General features: G+C 34.8%; 2 protein-coding genes across 2 annotated transcripts; both read left to right on the top strand.

The window, feature by feature from the left end:
• The first annotated feature begins 20,294 nt into the window (after nt 1–20,294).
• LOC142635229 (uncharacterized) lies at nt 20,295–21,612 on the top strand. The gene is made up of 2 exons (XM_075809425.1): nt 20,295–20,346; nt 20,435–21,612. Exons 1-2 carry the CDS (start codon nt 20,295–20,297, stop codon nt 21,610–21,612), a joined length of 1,230 nt encoding a protein of 409 aa, XP_075665540.1.
• Nucleotides 21,613–21,675: 63 nt separating this feature from the next.
• LOC142635228 (uncharacterized) lies at nt 21,676–23,516 on the top strand. The gene is made up of 3 exons (XM_075809424.1): nt 21,676–22,580; nt 22,674–22,851; nt 23,211–23,516. Exons 1-3 carry the CDS (start codon nt 21,676–21,678, stop codon nt 23,514–23,516), a joined length of 1,389 nt encoding a protein of 462 aa, XP_075665539.1.
• Nucleotides 23,517–23,787: the final 271 nt, after the last annotated feature.

Here is a 23,787-nt window from a genome sequence, read left to right as displayed (position 1 = left end):
AATTTGCTCAGAAGAATCAGGTGAAACTTTTTGTTTTAGAATGCCCCCATAACCAATGTCTGAGGCATCAGTTTCGATAATTTTGAAGGCGTTAACAGTTGGGATACCAAGACAAGGCAAAGTTTTAACATGGGATTTGATCTTTTTAACAAGAGAAGTATGAATATCAGACCAAGGAGGAGGATTACTGTGTAACCGATCAAAAAGTGGTTTGCATTGTTTTCTCAGATTCTTGTAAAAATCAGCAACATAATTTAAGGATCCAAGAAACCTTTGAAGTTGAGTTTTGTCAATAATTTCATCAGGAAATTTATCAGCAAATTGAATGGCTCGATCAATAGGACGGATCTGTCCTTCGAAAATGTCATATCCAAGAAATCTGACTTTGGTTTGAAACAGTTTGACTTTTTTGGCAGAGACAACAAGACCATTTCTTTTGATAGTGACCAGAAACGAGTACAAATGTTTCTAGTGTTCACTAATGGAGTTGGAGAAGATCAAAACATCATCAATATAAACAATAGTGAAATGGCTGAAAGAATTGAAAATATCATTCATAATGTTTTGGAATTCACTAGGAGCATTTTATATATATATATATATATATATATATATATATATATATATATATATATAAAAGGGTTGTATTTAACCACAACTTTTTACTTCTTTTTGACAAAATTTGTTTTTTTTTTGTTTTTTTTTTTTTGTAATTTATATTATTTTTTCAGTTTTGTAGGTAATATTAGAAATTTTTATAACTTTTTTTGACAATTTTTTTTGCACTTAACAAGCACCAAATGGTGCTTGTTAACATTCTCCAAAAACAATTAGACCAGGGGAGCCTACCCCACCTATGTTTAGGGGTATGCATGGATCAGGTTAAGGGGATTTTTTGATCCAACCCAATATGATGGGTCAAAAAAATTCAACCCAACCCATCACAAAAGTCCATCCCAACCCCACCCACATGAGTCGGGTTGGGTAGGGTTGAACCCATAGGATAGAAAATTTTTTTTATTGTTATTATTATTAAATTGAGTACAAAAAAAATATAAATATAAATATATTTAAAAAACTCAAAAATTAGTGTTAATGTAACTCCTTAAAGGTAAACAACACTAATGACTAAACAACGATAGTAATTTACTAGGGTTTGTGTGAACTAATTGGCTTTTATATAGGATAGAAAGAGCTAGTTATTTTAAAAATTTTATTAATTATATAATATATTTTGAATATATATATATATATATATATATATATATATATATATATATATTAAATATATGGGTGGGTCGAGTTAGATTTGACGGGTTCAAAATTTTATGACCTAAACCCAACAAGACTCGCTATCAAAAAAAAAAATTGTAACCTAACTGGCAATACAAAAGCCAAACAGCAAAAAACCCATATGGAAAACTAAAGAATAAGGATGAGACGTACTGAGATTTTAGTGACGAGAAATGGTAGAGACATCGAACAAAATGTCAGAGAAAGAGAGAGAAATCGGTGGCTGTTATCACCGACTTAGATACAATGTTTGTACTGCTTAATATAACAATGGAACTGTCAAATGTGAGAAAAAAAGTAAGGGAACTACCAAACGTGAGAAAAAAACTGTCATATGTGATGTTGAAACTGCACAATACGAGGATAGAATTGTCAAATGTGAGAAAAAATTAAGGAACCACCAAATGTGAGAAAAGAACTATCACATGTGATGTTGGAATTCCACAATGTGAGGATGGAACCGTCAAATGTGAGGAAAAAAAAAAGAACCACCAAATGTGGCAAAAGAACTGACACGTGTGATGTTAGAACTGCACAATTTGAGGATGGAACCGTCAAATGTGAGAAAAAAAGTAAGGGAACCACAAAATATGAGAAAAGAACAGTCACATGTGATGTTGGAACTGCACAATGTGAGGATGGAACCGTCAAATGTGAGAAAAAGTAAGGAACCACCAAATGTGAGAAAATAACTATTACATGTGATGTTGGAACTACACAATGTGATGATGGAACCGTCAAATGTGAGAAAGAAAAAAAAACCACCAAATGTGGCAAAAGAACTGACACGTGTGATGTTAGACCTGCACAATATGAGGATGAAACCATCAAATGTAAGGAAAAAAGTAAGGGAATCACCAAATGTGAGAAAAGAACTGTCACATGTGATGTTAGAACTCCACAATGTGAAGATGGAACTGTCAAATGTAAGAAAAAAAGTAAGGAATCACCAAATGTGAGAAAAAATTAAGGAATCACCAAATGTGAGAAAAGAACTCACATGTGATGCTGGAATTGCACAATGTGAGGATGGAACCGTCAAATGTGAGAAAAAAAAACAAGGGAACCATCAAATGTGACAAAAGAACTGACATGTGTGATGTTGAAACCGCATAATGTGAGGATGGAACCGTCAAACGTGAGAAAAAATTAAGGGAACCACCAAATGTGAGAAAAGAACTGTCACCTGTTATGTTGGAACTGTAACCTGTTATGTTGGAATTGCACAATATAAGGATGGAATCGTCAAATGTGAGAAAAAAAATAAGGGAACCACAAAATGTGACGAAAGAATTAACACGTGTGATGTTGGAACTGCATAATGTGATGATGGAACCATCAAATGTGAGAAAAAAAGTAAGGGAACTACCAAATGTGAGAAAATAACTATCACATGTGATATTAAAACTGCACAATGTGAGGAGGGAACCGTCAAATGTGAGAAAAAGTAAGGAACAACCAAATGTGAGAAAATAACCATCGCATGTGATGTTGGAATCGCACAATGTGAGGATGGAACTGTCAAATATGAGGAAAAAAAAAAAGAACCATCAAATTTGGCAAAAGAACTGACACGTGTGATGTTAGAACTGCACAATGTGAGGATGGAACCGTCAAATGTGAAAAAAAAATTAAGGGAACTACCAAATATAAGAAAAAAATTGTCACATGTGATATTGAAACTGCACAATGTAAGAATGAAACCGTCAAGTGTGAGAAAAAAAGTAAAAGAACCACCCAATGTGAGAACAAAATGATCACATGTGATGTTAGGATTGCACAATGTGAGGATGGAACTGTCAAATGTGAGAAAAAAAGTAAGGGACTCACCAAATGTGAGAAAAGAACTGTCATACGTGATGTTGAAACTGCACAATGTGAGGATGAAACTATCAGATGTGAGGATAGAACTATCAAATGTGAGAAAAAAGTAAGTAACCACCAAATGTGAGAAAAGAACTGTCACATGTGATGTTGGAACTGCACAATATGAGGATGGAACTGTCAAATGTGAGAAAAAAATAAGGGAACCACAAAATGTGACAAAAGAACTGACATGTGTGATGTTGACACTGCACAATGTGAGGATGGAACCGTCAAATGTGAGAAAAAAAGTAAGGGAACCACCAAATGTGAGAAAAGAACTGTCACCTGTGATGTTGGAACTGCACAATGTGAGGATGAAACCATCAAATGTGAGAAAAAAATTAAGGGAACCACCAAATGTGAGAAAAGAACTGTCACCTGTTATGTTGGAATTGCATAATATAAGGATGGAATCGTCAAATGTGAGAAAAAACTAAGGGAACCACCAAATGTGACAAAAGAATTAACACGTGCGATGTTGGAACTGCATAATGTGATGATGGAACCATCAAATGTGAGAAAAAAAGTAAAGGAACCACCAAATGTGAGAAAATAACTGACACGTGTGATGTTAGAACTGTACAATGTGAGGATAGAACCGTCAAATGTGAAAAAAAAAAAATTAAGGGAACTACCAAATATGAGAAAAAAATTGTCACATGTGATGTTGAAACTGCACAATGTGAGAATGAAACCGTCAAGTGTGAGAAAAAAGTAAATGAACCACCCAATGTGAGAACAAAATGATCACATGTGATGTTAGGATTACACAATGTGAGGATGGAACTGTCAAATGTGAGAAAAAAAGTAAGGGACTCACCAAATGTGAGAAAAGAACTGTCATACGTAATATTGAAACTGCACAATGTGAGGATGAAACTATCAAATGTGAGGATAGAACTGTCAAATGTGAGAAAAAAAGTAAGAACCACCAAATATGAGAAAAGAACTGTCACATGTGATGTTGGAATTGCACAATATGAGGATGGAATTGGCAAATGTGAGAAAAAAATAAGGGAACCACCAAATGTGACAAAAGAACTGACATGTGTGATGTTGGAACCGCACAATGTGAGGATGAAACCGTCAAATGTGAGAAAAAAATTAAGGGAACCACCAAATGTGAGAAAAGAACTGTCACCTGTTATGTTGGAATTGCACAATATAAGGATGGAATCGTCAAATGTGAGAAAAAAAATAAGAGAACCACCAAATGTGACAAAAGAATTAACACGTGTGATGTTTGAACTGCATAATGTGATAATGGAACCATCAAATGTGAGAAAAAAAGTAAGGGAACTACCAAATGTGAGAAAATAACTATCACATGTGATGTTAAAACTGCACAATGTGAGGATGGAACCGTCAAATGTTAGAAAAAGTAAGGAACCACCAAATGTGAGAAAATAACTATCGCATGTAATGTTGGAATTGCACAATGTGAGGATGGAACTGTCAAATATGAGGAAGAAAAAAAAGAACCATCAAATGTGGCAAAAGAACTGACACGTGTGATGTTATTTCTGCACAATATGAGGATGGAACCGTCAAATGTGAAAAAAAAAATTAAGGGAACTACCAAATATAAGAAAAAAATTGTCACATGTGACGTTGAAACTGCACAATGTGAGAATGAAACCGTCAAGTGTGAGAAAAAAGTAAAGGAACCACCCAATGTGAGAACAAAATGATCACATGTGATGATAAGATTGCACAATGTGAGGATGGAACTGTCAAATGTGAGAAAAAAAATAAGGGACTCACCAAATGTGAGAAAAGAACTATCATATGTGATGTTGAAACTGCACAATGTGAGGATGAAACTATCAAATGTGAGGATAGAACTGTCAAATGTGAGAAAAAAGTAAGGAACCACCAAATGTGAGAAAAGAACTGTCACATGTGATGTTGGAACTGTACAATATGAGGATGAAACTGTCAAATGTGAGAACAAAAATAAAGGAACCACCAAATGTGACAAAAGAACTGACATGTGTGATGTTGGAACCGCACAATGTGAGGATGGAACCGTCAAATGTGAAAAAAAAAAAGTAAGGGAACCACCAAATGTGAGAAAAGAACTGTCACCTGTGATGTTGGAACTGCACAATGTGAGGATGGAACCGTCAAATGTGAGAAAAAAATTAAGGGAACCACCAAATGTGAGAAAAGAACTGTCACCTGTTATGTTGGAACTGTCACCTGTTATGTTGAAATTGCACAATATAAGGATGAAATCGTCAAATGTGAGAAAAAAATAAGGGAACCACCAAATGTGACAAAAGAATTAACACGTGTGATGTTGGAACTGCATAATGTGATGATGGAACCATCAAATGTGAGAAAAAAAGTAAGGGAACCACCAAATGTGAGAAAATAACTGACACGTGTGATGTTAGAACTGCACAATGTGAGGATAGAACCGTCAAATGTGAAAAAAAAAATTAAGGGAACTACCAAATATGAGAAAAAAATTGTCACATGTGATGTTGAAACTGCACAATGTGAGAATGAAATCGTCAAGTGTGAGAAAAAAGTAAATGAACCACCCAATGTGAGAACAAAATGATCATATATGATGTTAGGATTGCACAATTTGAGGATGGAACTGTCAAATGTTAGAAAAAAAGTAAGGGACTCACCAAATGTGAGAAAAGAACTGTCATACGTGATGTTGAAACTGCACAATGTGATGATGAAATTATCAAATGTGAGGATAGAACTGTCAAATGTGAGAAAAAAAGTAAGAACCACCAAATGTGACAAAAGAACTGACATGTGTGATGTTGGAACTGCACAATATGAGGATGAAATTGTCAAATGTGAGAAAAAAAATAAGGGAACCACCAAATGTGACAAAAGAACTGACATGTGTGATGTTGGAACCGCACAATGTGAGGATGAAACCGTCAAATGTGAGAAAAAAGTAAGGGAACTACCAAATGTGAGAAAAGAACTGTCACCTGTGATGTTGGAACTGCACAATGTGAGGATGAAACCGTCAAATGTGAAAAAAATAAGAGAACCACCAAATGTGACAAAAGAACTAACGTGTGTGATGTTGGAACTGCATAATATGATGATGGAACCATCAAATGTGAGAAAAAAAGTAAATGAACCACCAAATGTAAGAAAATAACTGTCACATGTGATGTTAAAACTGCACAATATGAGGATGAAACCGTCAAATGTGAGAAAAAGTAAGGAACCACCAAATGTGAGAAAAGAACTATTACATGTGATGTTGGAACTGCACAATGTGAGGATAGAACCGTCAAATGTGAGGAAAAAAAAGAACCACTAAATGTGGCAAAAGAACTGACACATGTGATGTTAGAACTACACAATGTGAGGATGAAACCGTCAAATGTGAGGAAGAAAAGTAAGGGAGCCACCAAATGTGAGAAAAGAACTCACATATGATGTTGGAACTGCACAATGTGACGATGGAACTGTCAAATGTGAGAAAAAAGTAAAGAACTACCAAATGTGAGAAAAGAACTATCACATGTGATGTTGGAATGTCACAATGTGAGGTTGAAACCGTCAAATGTAAGAAAAAATAAGGGAACCACCAAATGTGACAAAAGAACTGACAAGTGATGTTGGAACTACACAATATGAGGATGAAACCGTCAAATGTATGAAAAAAAGAAAGGAAACCACCAAATGTGAGAAAAGAATTGTCACATTTAATGTTGGAACTGCACACAATATGAGAATGGAGCCGTCAAGTGTGAAAAAAAAGTAAAGGAACCATCCAATGTAACAAAAGAATTGTCACATGTGATACTGAAACTGCAAAATGTGATGATGAAACCATCAAGTGTGAGAAAAAAGTTAGGGAACCACCCAATGTGACAAAGAAACTATCACATGTGATGTTGGAATCACATAATGTGAGGATGGAACCGTCAAATGTGAGAAAAAAAAGTAAGGAAACCACCAAATATGAGAAAAAAACTGTCACATGTGATGTTGGAATTGTACAATGTGAAAATGGAACCATCAAGTGTGAGAAAAAAGTAAGAAAACCACCCAATGTGACAAAAGAACTGTCATATATGATGTTGGAACCGCATAATGTGAGAATGAAACCGTCAAATGTGAGAAAAAAAGTAAGAGAACCACCAAATGTGAAAACAAAATGGTCACATGTAATATTGGGACTGCACAATGTATTGATCGAACCATCAAATGTGAGAAAAAAGTAAGGAAACTACCCAATGTGACAAAAGAACTGTCATATGTGATGTTATGATGTTAGAACTACACAATGCATGGTTTTTAAACCCGGACCAGACCGGCCGGTCGGACCGCGGTAACCGGAAACTGTCTTTCATTCCGGTTTTTTAAACTACTAAAACCGAAAATTTTAAATTTTCAGTGAACCTTTCGAACCGCGATCAAACCGCCCGGTTTTCAAAACTGGACATGGGTCCGACGGTTCCTAAAAAATCACAAAACATTGCTCAAAATAATCTCCAACATCAGATCTTCCAAGAAAAAGAAAAAGAAAACATGTAAAATAAAAAAGAATAGAAAACTATGGAAGAAAGGCTACAAATCTGCTTCTACTTCTTCTTTATTTGTTGAAAAATTGTGGAAGGAGACTGCTGTTTGTTTGAAAACTGTGGAAGAAATAACAGAGGTAGAGAGAGGCGGAGCATCTGCTTCTGGTTCTTCTTTATGTGTTGAAAAATTGTGCAAGGAGACTGCTGTTTGTTTGAAAGCTGTGGAAGAAATAATAGAGGTAGAGAAAGGCGGAGGCTATAGGCACTACAAAACACGCGAGTCTTAGGCCGCGTTTTTTTCAACCGCGTTTGCAAAAACGCGGCCTAAGACCCTAATTGGGCCGTGTTTTCAAGAAACACACCCACAACACTTGATTTATGGCTGCGTTTTCAAAATGCAGCCCAAGCCCAAGTCTGTAGCTGCGTTTTTTGGTTCTCTAGCCGCATTTTTCTGGAATGGGCTGAAGCCGCGTTTTAAAAACGCGGCTTCAAACCCATCTGGAAATTTTTTTTTTAATATATGTCTTGAAGTCGCGTTTTAAAAACGCGGCTCTAGGTCTATCCTAAGGCTGCGTTTATTGAAAAACGCGGCCATAGTTACACCTGAAGCTGCGTTTTTTAAACGCGACTTGAAGAATCCCTGAAGCTGCGTTTTAAAAAACGGGGCTAAAACCTTACTATAAATTAGAAATAACAAATCCCTTTCCCAAAAAAAATCCCTTGCTCTGTCACCTCTAAGCTCTTCGAACCCAATTCCCTCAAAGCCCTTCGAACCCAATTCCCTCAAAACCCAAACCAAACCACTCTCGGTCACCTCTGAGCTCGCCACCATCCTAGTCCTCTCCTTCACCGGCGGCAAAGTCGGCGAAACCCAACTCGAACTCAAGTCCACCCCACCAAACACCGCCCGCGCCACCCTCACCCGCATCTCACTGACCTCCAGACCAAGCGCTGCGGCACCGCCTCCACCCTCACTGCCTTGGGTCTCTCCCTCTCTCTCTCCAACTCTCAATCTCACTCAAGACACTGACAGGGCCAACTAACAGTAAGTTTTTAAAATTGATTGTTTTGATTTTTGTTTTAAGGTTTCCATTTTTGTTTTAGGGTTTCGATTTTTGGTTTAGGGTTTTGATTTTAGGTTTAGGGTTTCGATTTTGTGATTGTAGGGTTTCAATTTTAGGTTTAGGGTTTTGATTTTAGGTTTAGGGTTTTGATTTTGGGTTTAGGGTTTCGATTTTGGTTTAGGGTTTTGATTGCAGGGGTTGATTTCAATGGAATTCCCTCACAAACTATACTTAATACTACTTGGAAGTTATATATTTATTTTTTGTTAATTACTAGGACTAAATGATGTTAATAAAATAACTAAAAAGGTTATCTTATTTTGTAGCGATTTTTTATATTTCAATCCTGGAATTTAAATTTGAATCCAGAGCACTCATTTGTCTGTCCATACCTATGGTATTTTTTATTAAATTCTCTGCACTTGCAATTGTGTGAACCATTGGAATAAATTTATTATTTGCTAGATATATAGAAGTAGGTTCTACAGGGTGAAGTCTTTTCCTAGATTATATATTAAATTGGATATATTGTACATAGAGAAGTATTTTCCCAGATTGAATTAGGTTGGTCATTTACTACCAAGCCTTTTAAATAGGGACGTGAGCCTGAAATTGAACAGTAGTCCCTTTGGGCTTTACATATTTAGCCCACAGACCACAATAGTAGATCTGAAAGCCTACTTCCCAAACTCATCAGCACCATATTTATCCCAGCCCGGCCCAATTATATGGACATGAACAATGTTTAATTATTGCAAACACCATCAAGTTTGGGGCTTTGGGCTAGTCTCTGGGCATGATAGCTAGAGCTTCTACATTACACATCTTCAATCTTGTTCAATAAGAAGTTGCTGAATTACTTCTTGTCCTTTGCTTTAACATTTTATAAAACTTCTTTTCGATTACTTATCACGCTAGTACAACTGAGTTACTTGTGCAGATACTTTAATTTGAACAACTGTATATAGACTTTCATAAAGCTCCTATGGATCGTACTCGTACATGCACGGCACTGTTGCTGGTCTAGAATTGGCCACCTTTGTCTGAGCTTAATAGCCTTAATATATATATATATATATATATATATATATATATATGAGAAAATCTTATTTTACATTTTAATGTATATGAACATGCTTAACAGTTTCCGAGATGCTCTCAACTCAAATTCATTAAATAGCTGTAAGGTTTGTGGTGAGTGGTTCATCTCATATATTTTCGATATGATTTCAGGACAGTTTCTTTAATTTGTTAGCTTTGCTCTTGGTTGGCTTATCACAAATGGTGCTAGCCTTGCCTTCCTAATTGATACTCTCCAAAGAAGAATGGTATTGATTTAGTGAACGCTCCATTGATGCATTCTCTCAAATCCTTAAAAAATTGAGTGTCCCAAATCTCTCTTCGTGAGAGTCGGTGCAAGTATCTTCTATGGAGCCGTTCTTTACTCACTTGAATAACTGACTTTTACTCCTAAAAAATTGTTGCCTTTTTGAAATTGGTTACTTGCCTATAGTTTGGTTATGGTATATAACCAGTAAAACAAATTTCTGACCCTACACCTCACAATTTATATACTCATTTTTATTAAAGAATTGAAGTTATAGGCTTACAGCAACATCCTTTGTTGGGATAGAAGTATCTGTAAAATCTGGAATATGGAAAACAATTAAACCATTATATTATGATGGGTTAATGTTGGGTGTATAAAATTGAATATTCAAAACTTAGAAGTAGAATAATAGTCTCTTTTATGCATGCACAGTAAAGCAATAGTTAATGGTGATTTTGTTGTCCTCAATGATGATTTCAGGGAGTTGATGGGCCAAATATTCCTCAAATCAGGGTAAAGAAGCCAATTGCTAGGAGGTGAGCTTTGATTTTGAAATTTTTGATCATCCTCCATCTTTTGTAGTCTATGCTATGACTGCATATATTTAATATCGATACTTTTATTTGCTAATATTTGAATGAATTTCAGTTTAGTAAAAATAAAATAAATTAAACCATTAGTTAGAACAACTAAAATCATATGTCTGGAAGAGTATTTTATATATTTTTAATTATTTTTAAAAAAGACAAGAAAAGAAGAAGCTGGTTTTGGATTTTTATTGTATTAATTAATTATTATCAAACCGGCCCATTCAAGTCTTTATATTCTACTCCTATGGGCTTCTATGGACATCTAAAAGCTGATGGCCTTTTGGGCTATTTTGCCTATACCACTTACCAGGGTCTCCTTTCTGGCTTGCTGCCTTATGTTCGCCAAATTTCTAGGTGGATTTATTTTGGTTCAAAAGCCCAACTTGCTATGCACAATTTTTACGTCTTGTCTGGCACTGTTGTGAGTGCCAGAGTACTCTTTAAGAAAAAGTAAAGAAATTGAGTAGTTGATATTTCAAAGTCCATCAATCTAATTCACAATAGAAGTTAGCATTTGAACTTTTTGAAAGAAGAAATAAAGTACAAGAGAATTGGAGAAAAATTATTAAATAAAAATCCTCAACAGGAAGTATGCTATATATTAATGTATGAATAGTATTAATTGACAACATAAGGTGTCTGTTAAGAAATTACTTTATGTCAAATCTGCCAACATTTCCTTATATTAATTGTTTCAATCTTTTGTTGAGGAATTTTACTTAATACTTGTTCTTCAAGTCTCTTGTACTTTATTTCTTCTTTCAAAAAGCTCGAATGCTGATTTTTATTGTGATTTAGATTTATGGACTTTGAAAAATTCTTTTAGGAGTTTGGACTCTTATTTCTCTATGTTTTGGGTTTAATAGAAACTTATATTTGACCTGTTAGAGTGGTGATCAAGATTCAAGACGTAAAGACTTTCTCTATATATCAATGGATATCCCTTCATCCTCTCTTTTTTTTTTTAGAGCAATCCCCTCATCCTCTAGTACTTCTCCTTCCTAAGTTTTTATAAATTGGCATTAAAGTCAATTTGTTCAACATGTGTTCCTATTTTTTTTTTTTTTTTGATGTGTTCAACATGTGTTCCTAGATAACATATATATAGGACATTTCATTTCTACCTTTGGTTTCTAACTTTTTCCATTCTTGTACAATTGCAAAAACTAGAAGCTTTTATGTCTTGATCACTATAAAAAGAAAGACTTATGTTCATTTCAAAATTAATGGAATTCAATTTTTATTATGTATTTGTTTAACCTATGCATCAAATCAATACCAAGGGTGTAGCCAGGATATTTTGCTTAGGGGGCCGAATTATATATTCCTATGTTAAATTTATAAATATATGGTACACAAAATGGTCAAATTTAAAATATAATAATATTATTTCTAAACTCACATCAATGCATCTAAAACTAAAATTAAAAGATAAAATTAGCCAAGGAAAATATGAGATGATGATGAAAAGATCAAATTTGCGAAGAAAAACACTCATAAGTTTGTGTTGCCAGTGCACAAAATATACAAAGGAACACAATGCACTTTTTTTTTTGTTAATATACAAAATCCCTTTATAAAATTTTTATGGGGCCAATCATTATAATTTTAAGAATCCAGCCTAGTTTAATATATTATTATAAAGGGATTGCAAAGTTGGGAGGGAAGGGGGGGGGGGGGGGGAAATGGCCCCCAATGTTACATGTGCCTCTGCCCCTGATCAACGTTATTTTAGTCTCTTCTTAAAACTCAACGTGTATGGTCTCTATTTTTTTTTTTGATTTATATTTGGCGTCAAATATTATTTAGGTTTGGATAGGGCAAAGATAGAGAAACGAGAGAGATCGTAAGTAGGTGCACAAAAACGGTTGGAATTTGTCAATTTGTCAGGTAATTACTGCTATAATTATTGTTTCTTTGTGTATTATTGTTATATCCTTTTATGCATGTTTTTTTCTCATGTTGGATTGATAAAGAGTTGCGATTGTCAATTAACCATCTTCTATTGCATTTATTTTTAAATGAATTTCCTTTTCGTTTGTTACTGCCTGATTAGTGATTACTAAACCAAAAAAAAAAAAAATAGAGAACAGAGTCAGTATTAGGCAGACTTCCCAATAATGACAATCCTCCCACCATCATCGTGTTAGAATCGCCACCTGTAAGTTTCTCTCTTCATTTTTCAGTTTGTTCATTAAATATGATCATAATTTGATATTTTATTTGGAGTGGTTTCGATTTATGTCTTTTCAATTTGTGCATTAAATATGATCAAGTTTTTTTTTTATATTTGTTTGGAATGGTTTCAGTTTAGGTCTTTGTGTCTCTCTCACTAATGGCTGCCATATTTATAAAGAAGAAAAGGAAGAAATGATTATAAAAAAAATGATGTCTTGGTGTTATAGATCGAACCAGATCCTGCCATCATCTGAGCCAAGCCGGGTTAGCTGCTAATTTTGAAGGAAAAAAGGGCAAGAAGGTGAATTTTCTCTTCACCCCAGTTCTTAGCTAGAAGAACTTAGTTAAAAGATTGGAGCTTTTGGTGTTTGTATCTAATTTTGGAAGTTGTTACTGGGTTCTATTTGAAGTGTCCTTGTGGTTTTTGTTTGGTTTGATATGGGTGTTTGCGTTTGAGTCAAAGGGTGTCAAATCATGGAGATAAGTTTGCCAAATTGTTGAATTTTGGGGATAGTTTGCTAAAAATCAAAATAAGTGTTTCTCATTTGATACTTTTTGACTAATGCATTGGGGTTTGTGTATTCTATATATGGGAGTGGGTGTTTGTATCTGAGATTAATACAAATGGGTCTGTTTTGTTGTTCACTGGTTTAAAATGGGTTTTTTGCATCTGGGCTTTCTTCCCTGATGGTGAGACTCCTGTCTCTTTTATAATCGAGTTGGGTTCTGCTTTGAGAGAGCTTCTGAAGTCTAGAAACAGTTGTATTTGGGTAAAAACTTGTGTTTAATATCATTAAATTTTCTTGAAGTTATGATCAAACAAATATTTGGTAGGCTTCCCCAAGTTGTTAATCCAAAACTTAATGGTAATCTGGTAAATGGCCCTTTTGAAGTCTAGAAACAGCTGGATTTCGAACTCTTTTTTTTTTTCCCCCCCTTCTTAGCTCAATATTATCTGGGTCAAGTTCCTGTTGCCTTACTTTTCTTTTATATTAAATGGGTCAAGCCTTAATGGTGTTCCTTTAGCAGCACTTTGCTGGAATCTTAGGTTCTGTAATACATGAACATGGGTTTCAGATTAGATTTATAGTTTAACTTTATTGATTGTTAAAAATGAGTAATAGTTTTGTTTTTGTTTCCTAAAAAAAAAAAGTTTTAGTTTTTGTTGGATTTGATTTTATCAGATAACTTTTGAGAGTGGTTGTGATCAAAAGTGCTTGATTTAGGCAAAGTGTACGCTTTGCCTAAATCAAGCACTTTTGATCCCAACCACTCTCAAATAATAATAATAATAACTGGGACATTGACGCGTCAATGTCCCAGTTTTTATTATTATTATTATTATTTTTTGGTGGCATAGAAAGTTGTTTATTGAAATGTCTCATAGAGTTTTATGGTGCTAATATGGGCGTCGTATATCTGTTTGGGAAGGTAACACAATGGTGATATTGGTATTTTTGTCATTTCATATTGAAAGCATTCTATGTGAATTATATCATTGTGCATTGCATGAAATTATGGTGGTAGAAGATTGTGACTTTTTGATGTTGAACAAAGTGAGCAAAACAAAGGCAATGACTTGAGTTTTTTTTTTTTTTTAAATATTTGATTTTGGGTGTATTTATTGTTACTTAGCTTTGTTAAAAGTCTTTGCTTGATTACTATCCCTAAGGATTGATGAGTTCTTTTCCAAGGAAAGTGATGCATATTAAAACACTTCAGTTTGCTGATTTTTTTGGTCCCATGGCATTTGGTAGAATTTGAAAATTGTGTCAGTTAAGTATCGCACAATTCGAAATTGGAGTGATGTTTCCACTTTTTTATGAAATATTTCTCTTTTTTATTCCCTAGTTTGTGACTCAGCATGTTCTATCCGTTTGGTGTTTGCTCTATCATGCTATTGTTGCAGATTGGGATGTCTTCTGTAAGCTTGAATTTTGGCATATGTTATTTCATTAAGCCCTAAGGTCAACGGAGACTGCTGTTCATTTGTTGAAGAACATGAAGGAATGTGATTATACATTTTCATTTGGTTCCTATATTTAATGAAATTGTTATGAAAATATAATTGATAAATTGACTTACTTTAGGACTATCTTTAATGAAATTGTCATGACAATTTCTTGATGTTGGTGAGAATTCTTTCGATGGAATTGTTAAAAAAAAATATTTATAGGTATTTTTGGGTTGTAGTTTTCTCATGTTTGGGACGATTTTTTAGTTTAGGGGGTGTCAAAAGGGAAGCACAACACATGTTATTTCCATGTTAATGCAACTAATATATATGTCTTGTTTGTATGTGTAACTATTTTCAAGCACATCCATTAAATAAAAATAAAAATAAAAATAACTATTTTTAAGAATAATGATAATGAATCACATGCTAAAAATATTTGAAGAAGATATCAAGTTCTCACTAATTTTCTATACTGTTAAGACCCAATTGACCCAAAAATCTGCAAGAAATTTATTATAAAGGTAAAATTACTTTTTGTTAACGAAAGATGAATTGCTAATTAGTGAAATAAGTGGCATGAATAGCTTCAACATTCTACGGCCTAATAAAATTGCATTAACAACTCTCATTGGGCCATGCTTAACAGTAAATATAAACAAAAAAACTAGTTGACTTTATTCAGTAGTATTATGAGTACTACAACTTTTACTGCATTAAGCTAAATGTGTCATCAACCACAAAGAAATAATTTAAATATTCATTTATGAGTTGTTGAAACTTACCAATTACATTTACTGTCACATCAAATTGTAAGTAAAATTTGTAATACTTGTAGCACTTTTCAAGTTTATATATATATATATATATATATATATATAGAGAGAGAGAGAGAGAGAGAGATGAGAATGGTGGCAAGAAGAAAAAGTGTTCAGCCAAATAAATAGAAACAGAGGACTAGATGAATTGCAAAGTAGAAAAAGAAGAAAAGTGTCAATATGAGTGCTTCAAAACTATAACAATATATTTAAAATGTTTGTATAACGAGTGATTGGGATTGTTTTATATATTGTTGAAAGTTGATAGTCATGAATGAAATATCATTTTCATGTGCTGAACAAGTTATGACATATTGGACTAGAATCGCAGTTTTATTATGTTATAGCCGTCATTCATGAGTTTTAAAAATGATACAAGGTTTGTATCTGTTACAAATCCTATTCATTCGACATTGACTATTAAAACCAGACAAAGACATAGATCACATATATCTTGTGAATTGTGACATCATGGTTGGTGTCTTGATCTTTGTTTAAAGTCCTACCTTTAAGTTTTTATTTTCTTTCTAACTCAAAGGTTAGAAAAGTCTTACCATCTTGATCATAGCATTTCTAAAAAGTTAAAGCAGTTTTTCTTTTAAACTATCAAATCAATAGAAAAATAATTATAAAATGTTTCGACTAATTTATTGGTAATATTATTAACATATAATTATCTTCTTCTTCTTTTTTTTCTTTTTATAATCCTAGGAAACCAATAGTTTTAAGTCTTATAATTCTGCATATTAATAATAATGTCATAAATCGGTCATGAGGTGGATTCACCAACTGAATGGACCAAATTTTATGATTTTGTCCACTTGCATTTTTTGTGTTCCTTTTTTATTTTGTAACATGAATAGGTCCACATACATATGGGCCAATCATCTCAATTATGGGCTTCCATCAATCATAGTAAAGATAGTAGATTAGGTGAGCTCAAAACTACTTCTAGATCTCATCTCCGTACAAAAATAACAATAAAAAACAGCCCCCTGACTGGAAGAATTGGTCCTTTAGACTAGTTGTTGAGTATAGTATATGTATAGTGCCTTTGCCAATTACTAATGTCGCCTATCTAATAATTCTTCACCACATCTTAATTCGTATTCAAGAATGTTAAATATATATATATATAGTATAAACAATTCTTATATAAACCATTGGGATTGTTTTATTTAATATATAGTTCTTATATATTGTTGTGATTGTTTTATAGTTCAATGATAAAAGGGGATCATCTTGTGTGTAGGACCATGCTAGCTTGATAAGAAGAAGCTGACCATATGACTTTCTAATGTCATGCCTGCTGATTGACCAGCAATCTTTCAATTTCCAATTGATAGTTGAAATTTATAGTTGCTTTCAGCATTGTCTGCATCGTGGGTGGCCATCTTTTTCTATAGTTCATTACAGTTTTTTTTTGGTCGTCAAAAGCATCATAACTTAACTAGCACATACATCCTAGCGTTTTTAACGAAGAAATTAATCTAACGTTTAAATCTCAACTATCTCAAAGATATTTAATCTAACGTTTATAACACCACAAAGATATTTAATTAAGTTCACATTGCCATGCAGAACTAGATACTGCAATATCTATTAAGCTGAAAAGAATATTGCATAGATTTCTAAGCTACTTCCAACAAAAAATAGCTAAATAAAATAGCAAAAAGATAGATCCTGGTTTGCATTATTTATACATGCTGAAGAAATTTAAGAATCTGTTAAGGGTAGGTCATAAGACTAACATCACTCAAGCACAATATCTGCAAATAGTTTTGGGTTATAGAGTAATTGCCTTTGGAATATATGTTATAAAGTATTTTCTCTCTCTCTTTCTTTCTCTAACTTTGATTCAGATAAAACCCATTATATTTTTTTCCCTGTTCTAATGACAAAAAATCAAAGACTATAGCTCATATACATGTTTTCCTTTTGCAGATCTCCAAAAGACTACAGCAGAGTGACATCAAATTCTATCACAACCGCAACAGCACATGTACACGTGACAGCCTTCAATGGCCTACTGAATGTAAACTCACTCTTCACAATAGCAGTCTTTGTGGGTCTTTCTCTTTTAGCTTCTTCTTGTTTTCGTCATTGTTGGCATAGGGGCTTAAGCTGGCTATCACCTTCTTGAATATTAACGACGTGGATGATAACTACTAGTATTATGGATTGGTCTACCTCATTATATTTTGATTTTAAGTAACATTAAGCTTCCTCCAAGTAATTCATATTGAGAAGTGAAGTAGTATTTTGGTAAAAAGAATAAAATCCGTACACGGCCTTATGACGTTGTGTGAATCATCTACAATATTCTTAAATTATCCTCTCTATTATTGGTTCATAAAGAAACTGTGTAATGTATTGGAAGTCATAATTATCAATTGTATTTTATGGTCCTCACCACGAATTTTATGTAAGTTGTAAAGAGAAAAAAGAAACTGTCCCACCTACAAATCACACCCATTTAAGAAGTAAGAAGTACCCTATCGGTGGATGTCTTGGAGGACTAGATAGTACCGTTAAGAGCATTGCACTTTGATGTTGCCAAGTAAAATAAATTTTACTAAACTGCATTGTGAGTTAATTGCCCTCCTCTCTTGCATTTTATCTTTGCTAGAGATATTATTATGTATGTACTATCGGATTTTTTACAGTCAATGTGAGACTAATGCAATATTAAAATTGTATAATGAGGGCTTGCTTTGTGGTGAGTGTACTAGTATAATGGATTGTGCACATCAGGAACTCTCTTATGTAGAAAATAGATCTAAAGTAGCTTGCTTAACCTAAACTCAGGTGTGGAGGTCCTTCTCTCCTTTATGGATCCCAAATGCATCGTTATGGAGATTCTTAAGTCAATTTCTTTAGGCTAGTAGACAAGCATATCTCTCCTTCATTGTCATCTCATGAATATTCACATGTAACAGCCTAGTAGAGAAGCATATTTGCAGGCAATTAGATTTTAACTTTTCTATTCGTTTCTTTTTAATGCAGGTTGTTCAATTTCTCCTGCTCTCTCGTGAACACTAAGCATTCTCATTACTCTAATAGTAAGGCTGAAGAGACAAATTTGCAACAGGTGGACCCTGATCAAGTGAGTTGTAGTTTCGCAATGACAAATTGCACTTGTAACATTCCAATAGTATAAAAGTAAATGGAAAAGGGAGGATTTTACTATATGTTTCATAGTAATTGATTTGCCATACAGGAAGTGTTCTACAGAACTTATTATGACTGAGTTTTAGCCCTTTAGACTCACCAAAGCATTACATCTGTTCAACCAATGAACAAGACTTTGGTTTTATGTGGATAATGACTGTAGAAAGCATGCCTTCACCAAAATGCTGTTGTCATCTCGTTTAATACTTATGGAGTAATAACAACATACCCACATATATGATGATAATAACTCATATCTGTGAAACACCATTTATGCATTCACTCTTCTACATTAGTTTTTTTTTTTGTTAAATGCAGCCAAAAATCATGTTATTATGTGATAGGTATTTTTTGTTTGTAACACTTACTAATTAGCAAGTCAAAGGCTACTGAATAACAAAGGATGGGCACCAAGTCATGAACCCTATTATTAAAACAAGAAATTGATTATTACTCTCTTATTTTCGAAAACTCATCTATAGTATGGAATGTTAAGTAGCCTTATAAATTATGCCATTGGTACTTATAGAAAATGGGAGGAGAATGTTAATCATATTTCATGTGAGAAAAAGAACCACTTTAGGAGTACCATTTGCTTGGCTTTCACTTTTTATATGTACAATGGTAGTATAATAGAGACATAAATATACACCGGAGTTATTATGGACCCCCGAAAGTTGTTGTCGTTCTAGGGATGCTTAAACTTAGTAGAGACATAAGGCCCACCAAAAGATGCAAAATGACATAAGGCCATTGGTTTGTTAGAGACATTATTGTCCTATAGATATATACATATTAATACACACACACACGCACATTACACCTACCACATCCCTATTTGCAAATGCAAAAGAGCCTTTCTTCTTAAACTTGCTTCAATTGGATGAACCGTTGCTGACAGTAATATGTGTGATGGAAATTTTGTGGATTGCAGGTTGGGGAAGAGCTTTTTCCTTTGAGTTAGATGAGAACAGTCAAGTGGTATGAACTACTTTCCTTTTCAACACCTACAACTTTTTCTCATTCATTGGGTGTGATTGCATTATTTACTTCTGTGATGACACTATGTAAAACAGAAAGCAAACAACATGAACAATATATTTAGGCATTGTTGATGGATTACGTCCATATAGGTCATTTTGAAGCACATATTTCGTATGAAACCAACATCACACTCTTGCATCCAAAATTTTTTGAACTCACTTTTGACCAATGACCCAAGTATTTAAGCATCACGGTATGACAGAGTTAAAAATTATTACGGATGTAATAATTATTACAATTACATTAATTGGGTGTTTGTTAATATATTTTTGTAAAACACTTATGCTTAACTACTTTTAGAGCTTATCACACTGATACGCGTCTACAATAAGTGTTATGTGTTCTAAGAAAATTTAAGCATACTTGGGTATGTCTGTTCTTAACAAATCACAAATGATATTATATATAATAATTATTACCTTCGTAGTAACAAATCTTGGTGTAGGTAAAAATCTGTAAATATTGTGCTGCAATGGATAAAAGTTGGATGGACAAGAAGAGGGGTTCAAGGGAATATTTTGAAGGTGTAGCAAAATTCATGGAATTTGCCTCTATCTACGCGCAATGGGAAGATCTTGTGTCCTTGTGTGAAATGTGTGAATTTGATTTCAGTACTGCCAAATGTGGCACGTGATCATTGTTGGGGTTCGGGGATGCTTAACAATTACAAAGTTTGGAAATTTCATGGGGAATCGGCGGCTGCCACGACGGCTACCATATGTGAGAGCTCTCATGTGCAAGAAACCCTAAATGAATATGGTGATTTTCGTGGGATGTTGCACGATTTGTGCCCCCCGCATGAAATGGCACCTGAACCAATGGAAGAAGGTCCAACTGTGCAACATGCGGCTGAAGGGCTGAATGATGAGGCCAATAAGTTTTACAAGATGATAGATGATGTAGACAAACCTTTATATGAATGTTGTACAAAATTTAGCATTTTCTCAGCCATTGTTGCGTTGTTCCAGTTGAAGACTCTGTGTGGTTGGACGAACAAGTCATTTACTATGTTGCTTCAAGTTTTGAAGGATTTACTTCCTTTAGATGCCAAGTTGCCAAAAGACCATTATGAGGCTAAAAAGATAATCCGAGACTTGGGTTTGGGTTATGAGAAGATTCATGTTTGTCCCAATGACTGCATACTATTTTGGAAGGACAATGTTAACCTCGACGAGTGTCCTTGTTGTACCGCTTCAAGGTGGAAAACAAATGAGGCATCTGTTGCTAGTAAAAATGCTTCATCGAATAAGAGAAACAAGAAAGCTGCAAAGATCCTACGGTGGTTCCCTTTAAAGCCAAGATTGCAACAGCTATTTCTTTCACTCGATTTGGCTAGTTTTATGAAATGGCATGTTAATGGTCGTACTAATGATGGGGTTATGCGGCATCCTGCTGACTCCGAGGCATGGAAAATGTTTGACACTAAGCATTTAGAGTTCTCATCTGACCCTCGTAATGTCAGACTTGGATTAGCTGCGGATGGGTTCAACCCCTTTGGAATTATGAGTACTAGTCACAGTACATGGTCTGTCATGTTGGTCCCCTACAATCTCCCACCTTGGCTGTGCATAAAACGGTCATCTTTGATTCTATCAGCGGTTATTCCTGGTCCTACCTCACCAGGGCTTGCTATAGATGTGTACTTGCAACCATTAGTAGAAGAACTAAGGGAGTTATGGGATGCTGGAGTACAGGCATACGATGCATCTTCAAAAGAAATATTCCAATTGCGTGCAGCATTGATGTGGACTGTAAATGATTTTCTTGCATACGCAGATTTGTCGGGTTAGAGTACCAAAGGTGGGTTGGCGTGTCCTTCTTGTGCCACGGAGACCGACTCTCGGTATTTGAAAATGGGCCATAAATTCTGTTACTTGGGTCATAGACGATGGTTGGATCTTGACCAAAATTTCCGGGAAGAAGGTATGTTATTCGATGGATCTAATGATACGCAATTGGCTCCTGTACCACCAGTCGCGTCACAAATTATTTCAGACACTGAACATTTAGTTGGACGTTGTCTGGGAAGGAAATGTCAACTTGCTAACAATAAAAGAAAGAGAGGGGAGGCAGATCAAAGTGGTTGGAAGAAGAGAAGTATATTGTTCACCTTGCCTTACTGGGAGGATCACAAGTTGCGACACAATCTTGATATGATGCATATAGAGAAGAATGTGATGGACAATATACTTGGCACACTGTTGAACTTGAAGGATCAAACAAAGGATAATTCTAAGGCACGCCTTGACTTGGCGGACATGGGGATAAGGACTCAACTGCACCTACAACGAAGAAGTGATGATAAGTATATTATACCACCCGCTTGTTTTCATATGAGTTCATTGGAGAGAGATGGTTTCTTGCAAGTTTTGAAGGATGTAACAGTGCCTGATGGGTACGCTTCCAATATCTCACGCCGTATGAATATGAAAGAACGCAAGATTTCTGGTTTGAAGAGTCATGATAATCACATCTTGATGCAGCAACTTTTTCCCATAGCATTACGTGGGTCTTTGCCATCTCATGTTACTAGGCCTTTGATAAAGTTAGCTTGTTTCTTCAGAGAAATTTGTTCCAAAATCCTTAGTGTTTCAGATATTGCGACTGTTGAGGCAGACATTGTAGTGACGTTGTGTGAATTGGAAAAGATATTTCCTCCATCCTTCTTTACAGTAATGGTACATTTGGTCATGCACTTAGTTGCTGAAGCCAAGATTGGTGGTCCAATGCACTACCGGTGGATGTATCCCATTGAGAGGTAAGACGTATGTAATATTATTGATCAACTATGAGCTTCATGTGCGCGTTCAAATAACCTTGGCCAATCATGAATCTTAATATTCCTTTATAGGTACCTCGGAGGCCTTAAGTCTTACGTACGAAATAGAGCTGCTCTAGAATGGTCTATTGCTGAAGGATACATAGTAGAGGAGTGCTTAACATTTTGTTCACGGTATATGGAAGGAGTTGAAACTATATTCAATCAACCGACCAGGATGATTGAGGAGTCAACAGGGGTTGTTTCAATCGTGACACTAAGCAAAAGAGAGTGGACCCAAGCCCATCGCTATGTTTTATTCAATTCTGAAAACATCAACCACTTTCGTGAGTAAATACTACATATTCCAATATGAGTGCACGTAAATCCATTGTACGTTAGGTCTGTTAACCCTAATACAATTGCCTGCACAGGATGCACAAAAGATTGATGGAGGACGAACTCCGAAAAGGCCACCATCATATATTCGAGGCCATTATATACAAGCACCACATGGAGAACTTTTGTAGTTGGTTTAGGTGTCACGTACGTATGACAGTTTCAACTTCTTAAACTTGTAACACTATGGTTACTTGTACTAATATGAATAATTTTGTTTTGATATGTTAGGTGATGTCATTGACTACTGTTGATAGGGAAAGGGAGGGAGTTAGTGATACCCTTGCTGCACTGTCCAAATGGCCATATAATTATGTAAAGCGGCTGAATCATTATGTCATAAATGGCTTAAAACTTAGGAGTGTCAAAGATGAGGTAAACAGAAAAACGCAAAATAGTGGAGTTAGTGTCGCTACTGATGGTGGCATTACATACTATGGTGTTTTAAGTGATATAATCGAGTTGAATTATTCTGAGAATATCAAACATGTGTTATTCAAGTGTAAATGGGTTGATGACCAAAATAGGAGAGGATAGAAGACTGATGAATTTGGGTTTCCTATGGTGAACTTTACACACTTCATACATGGTGGGGATGAAATGATAGATGAATCGTATGTCTTGGCATCTCAAGCTACACAAGTATATTATGTGGAAGACAAAAGGCAGAAGGATTGGTATGTTGTTGTCATAACTAAAGCTAGGGATGTCTTTGATGCCGGTGTTGGTCCCCAACGTGACGAGGATGACACATATAGTTTTTCTGAGAATGTTTCGTACAATGTAAGTAGTAATAAGGTTGTGAGTG

The sequence above is a fragment of the Castanea sativa genome, chromosome 5, assembly GCF_040712315.1.
Source record: "Castanea sativa cultivar Marrone di Chiusa Pesio chromosome 5, ASM4071231v1".
In the NCBI taxonomy this organism is placed as follows: Eukaryota; Viridiplantae; Streptophyta; class Magnoliopsida; order Fagales; family Fagaceae; genus Castanea; species Castanea sativa.
This window is presented reverse-complemented; position numbering and strand designations above follow the sequence as displayed.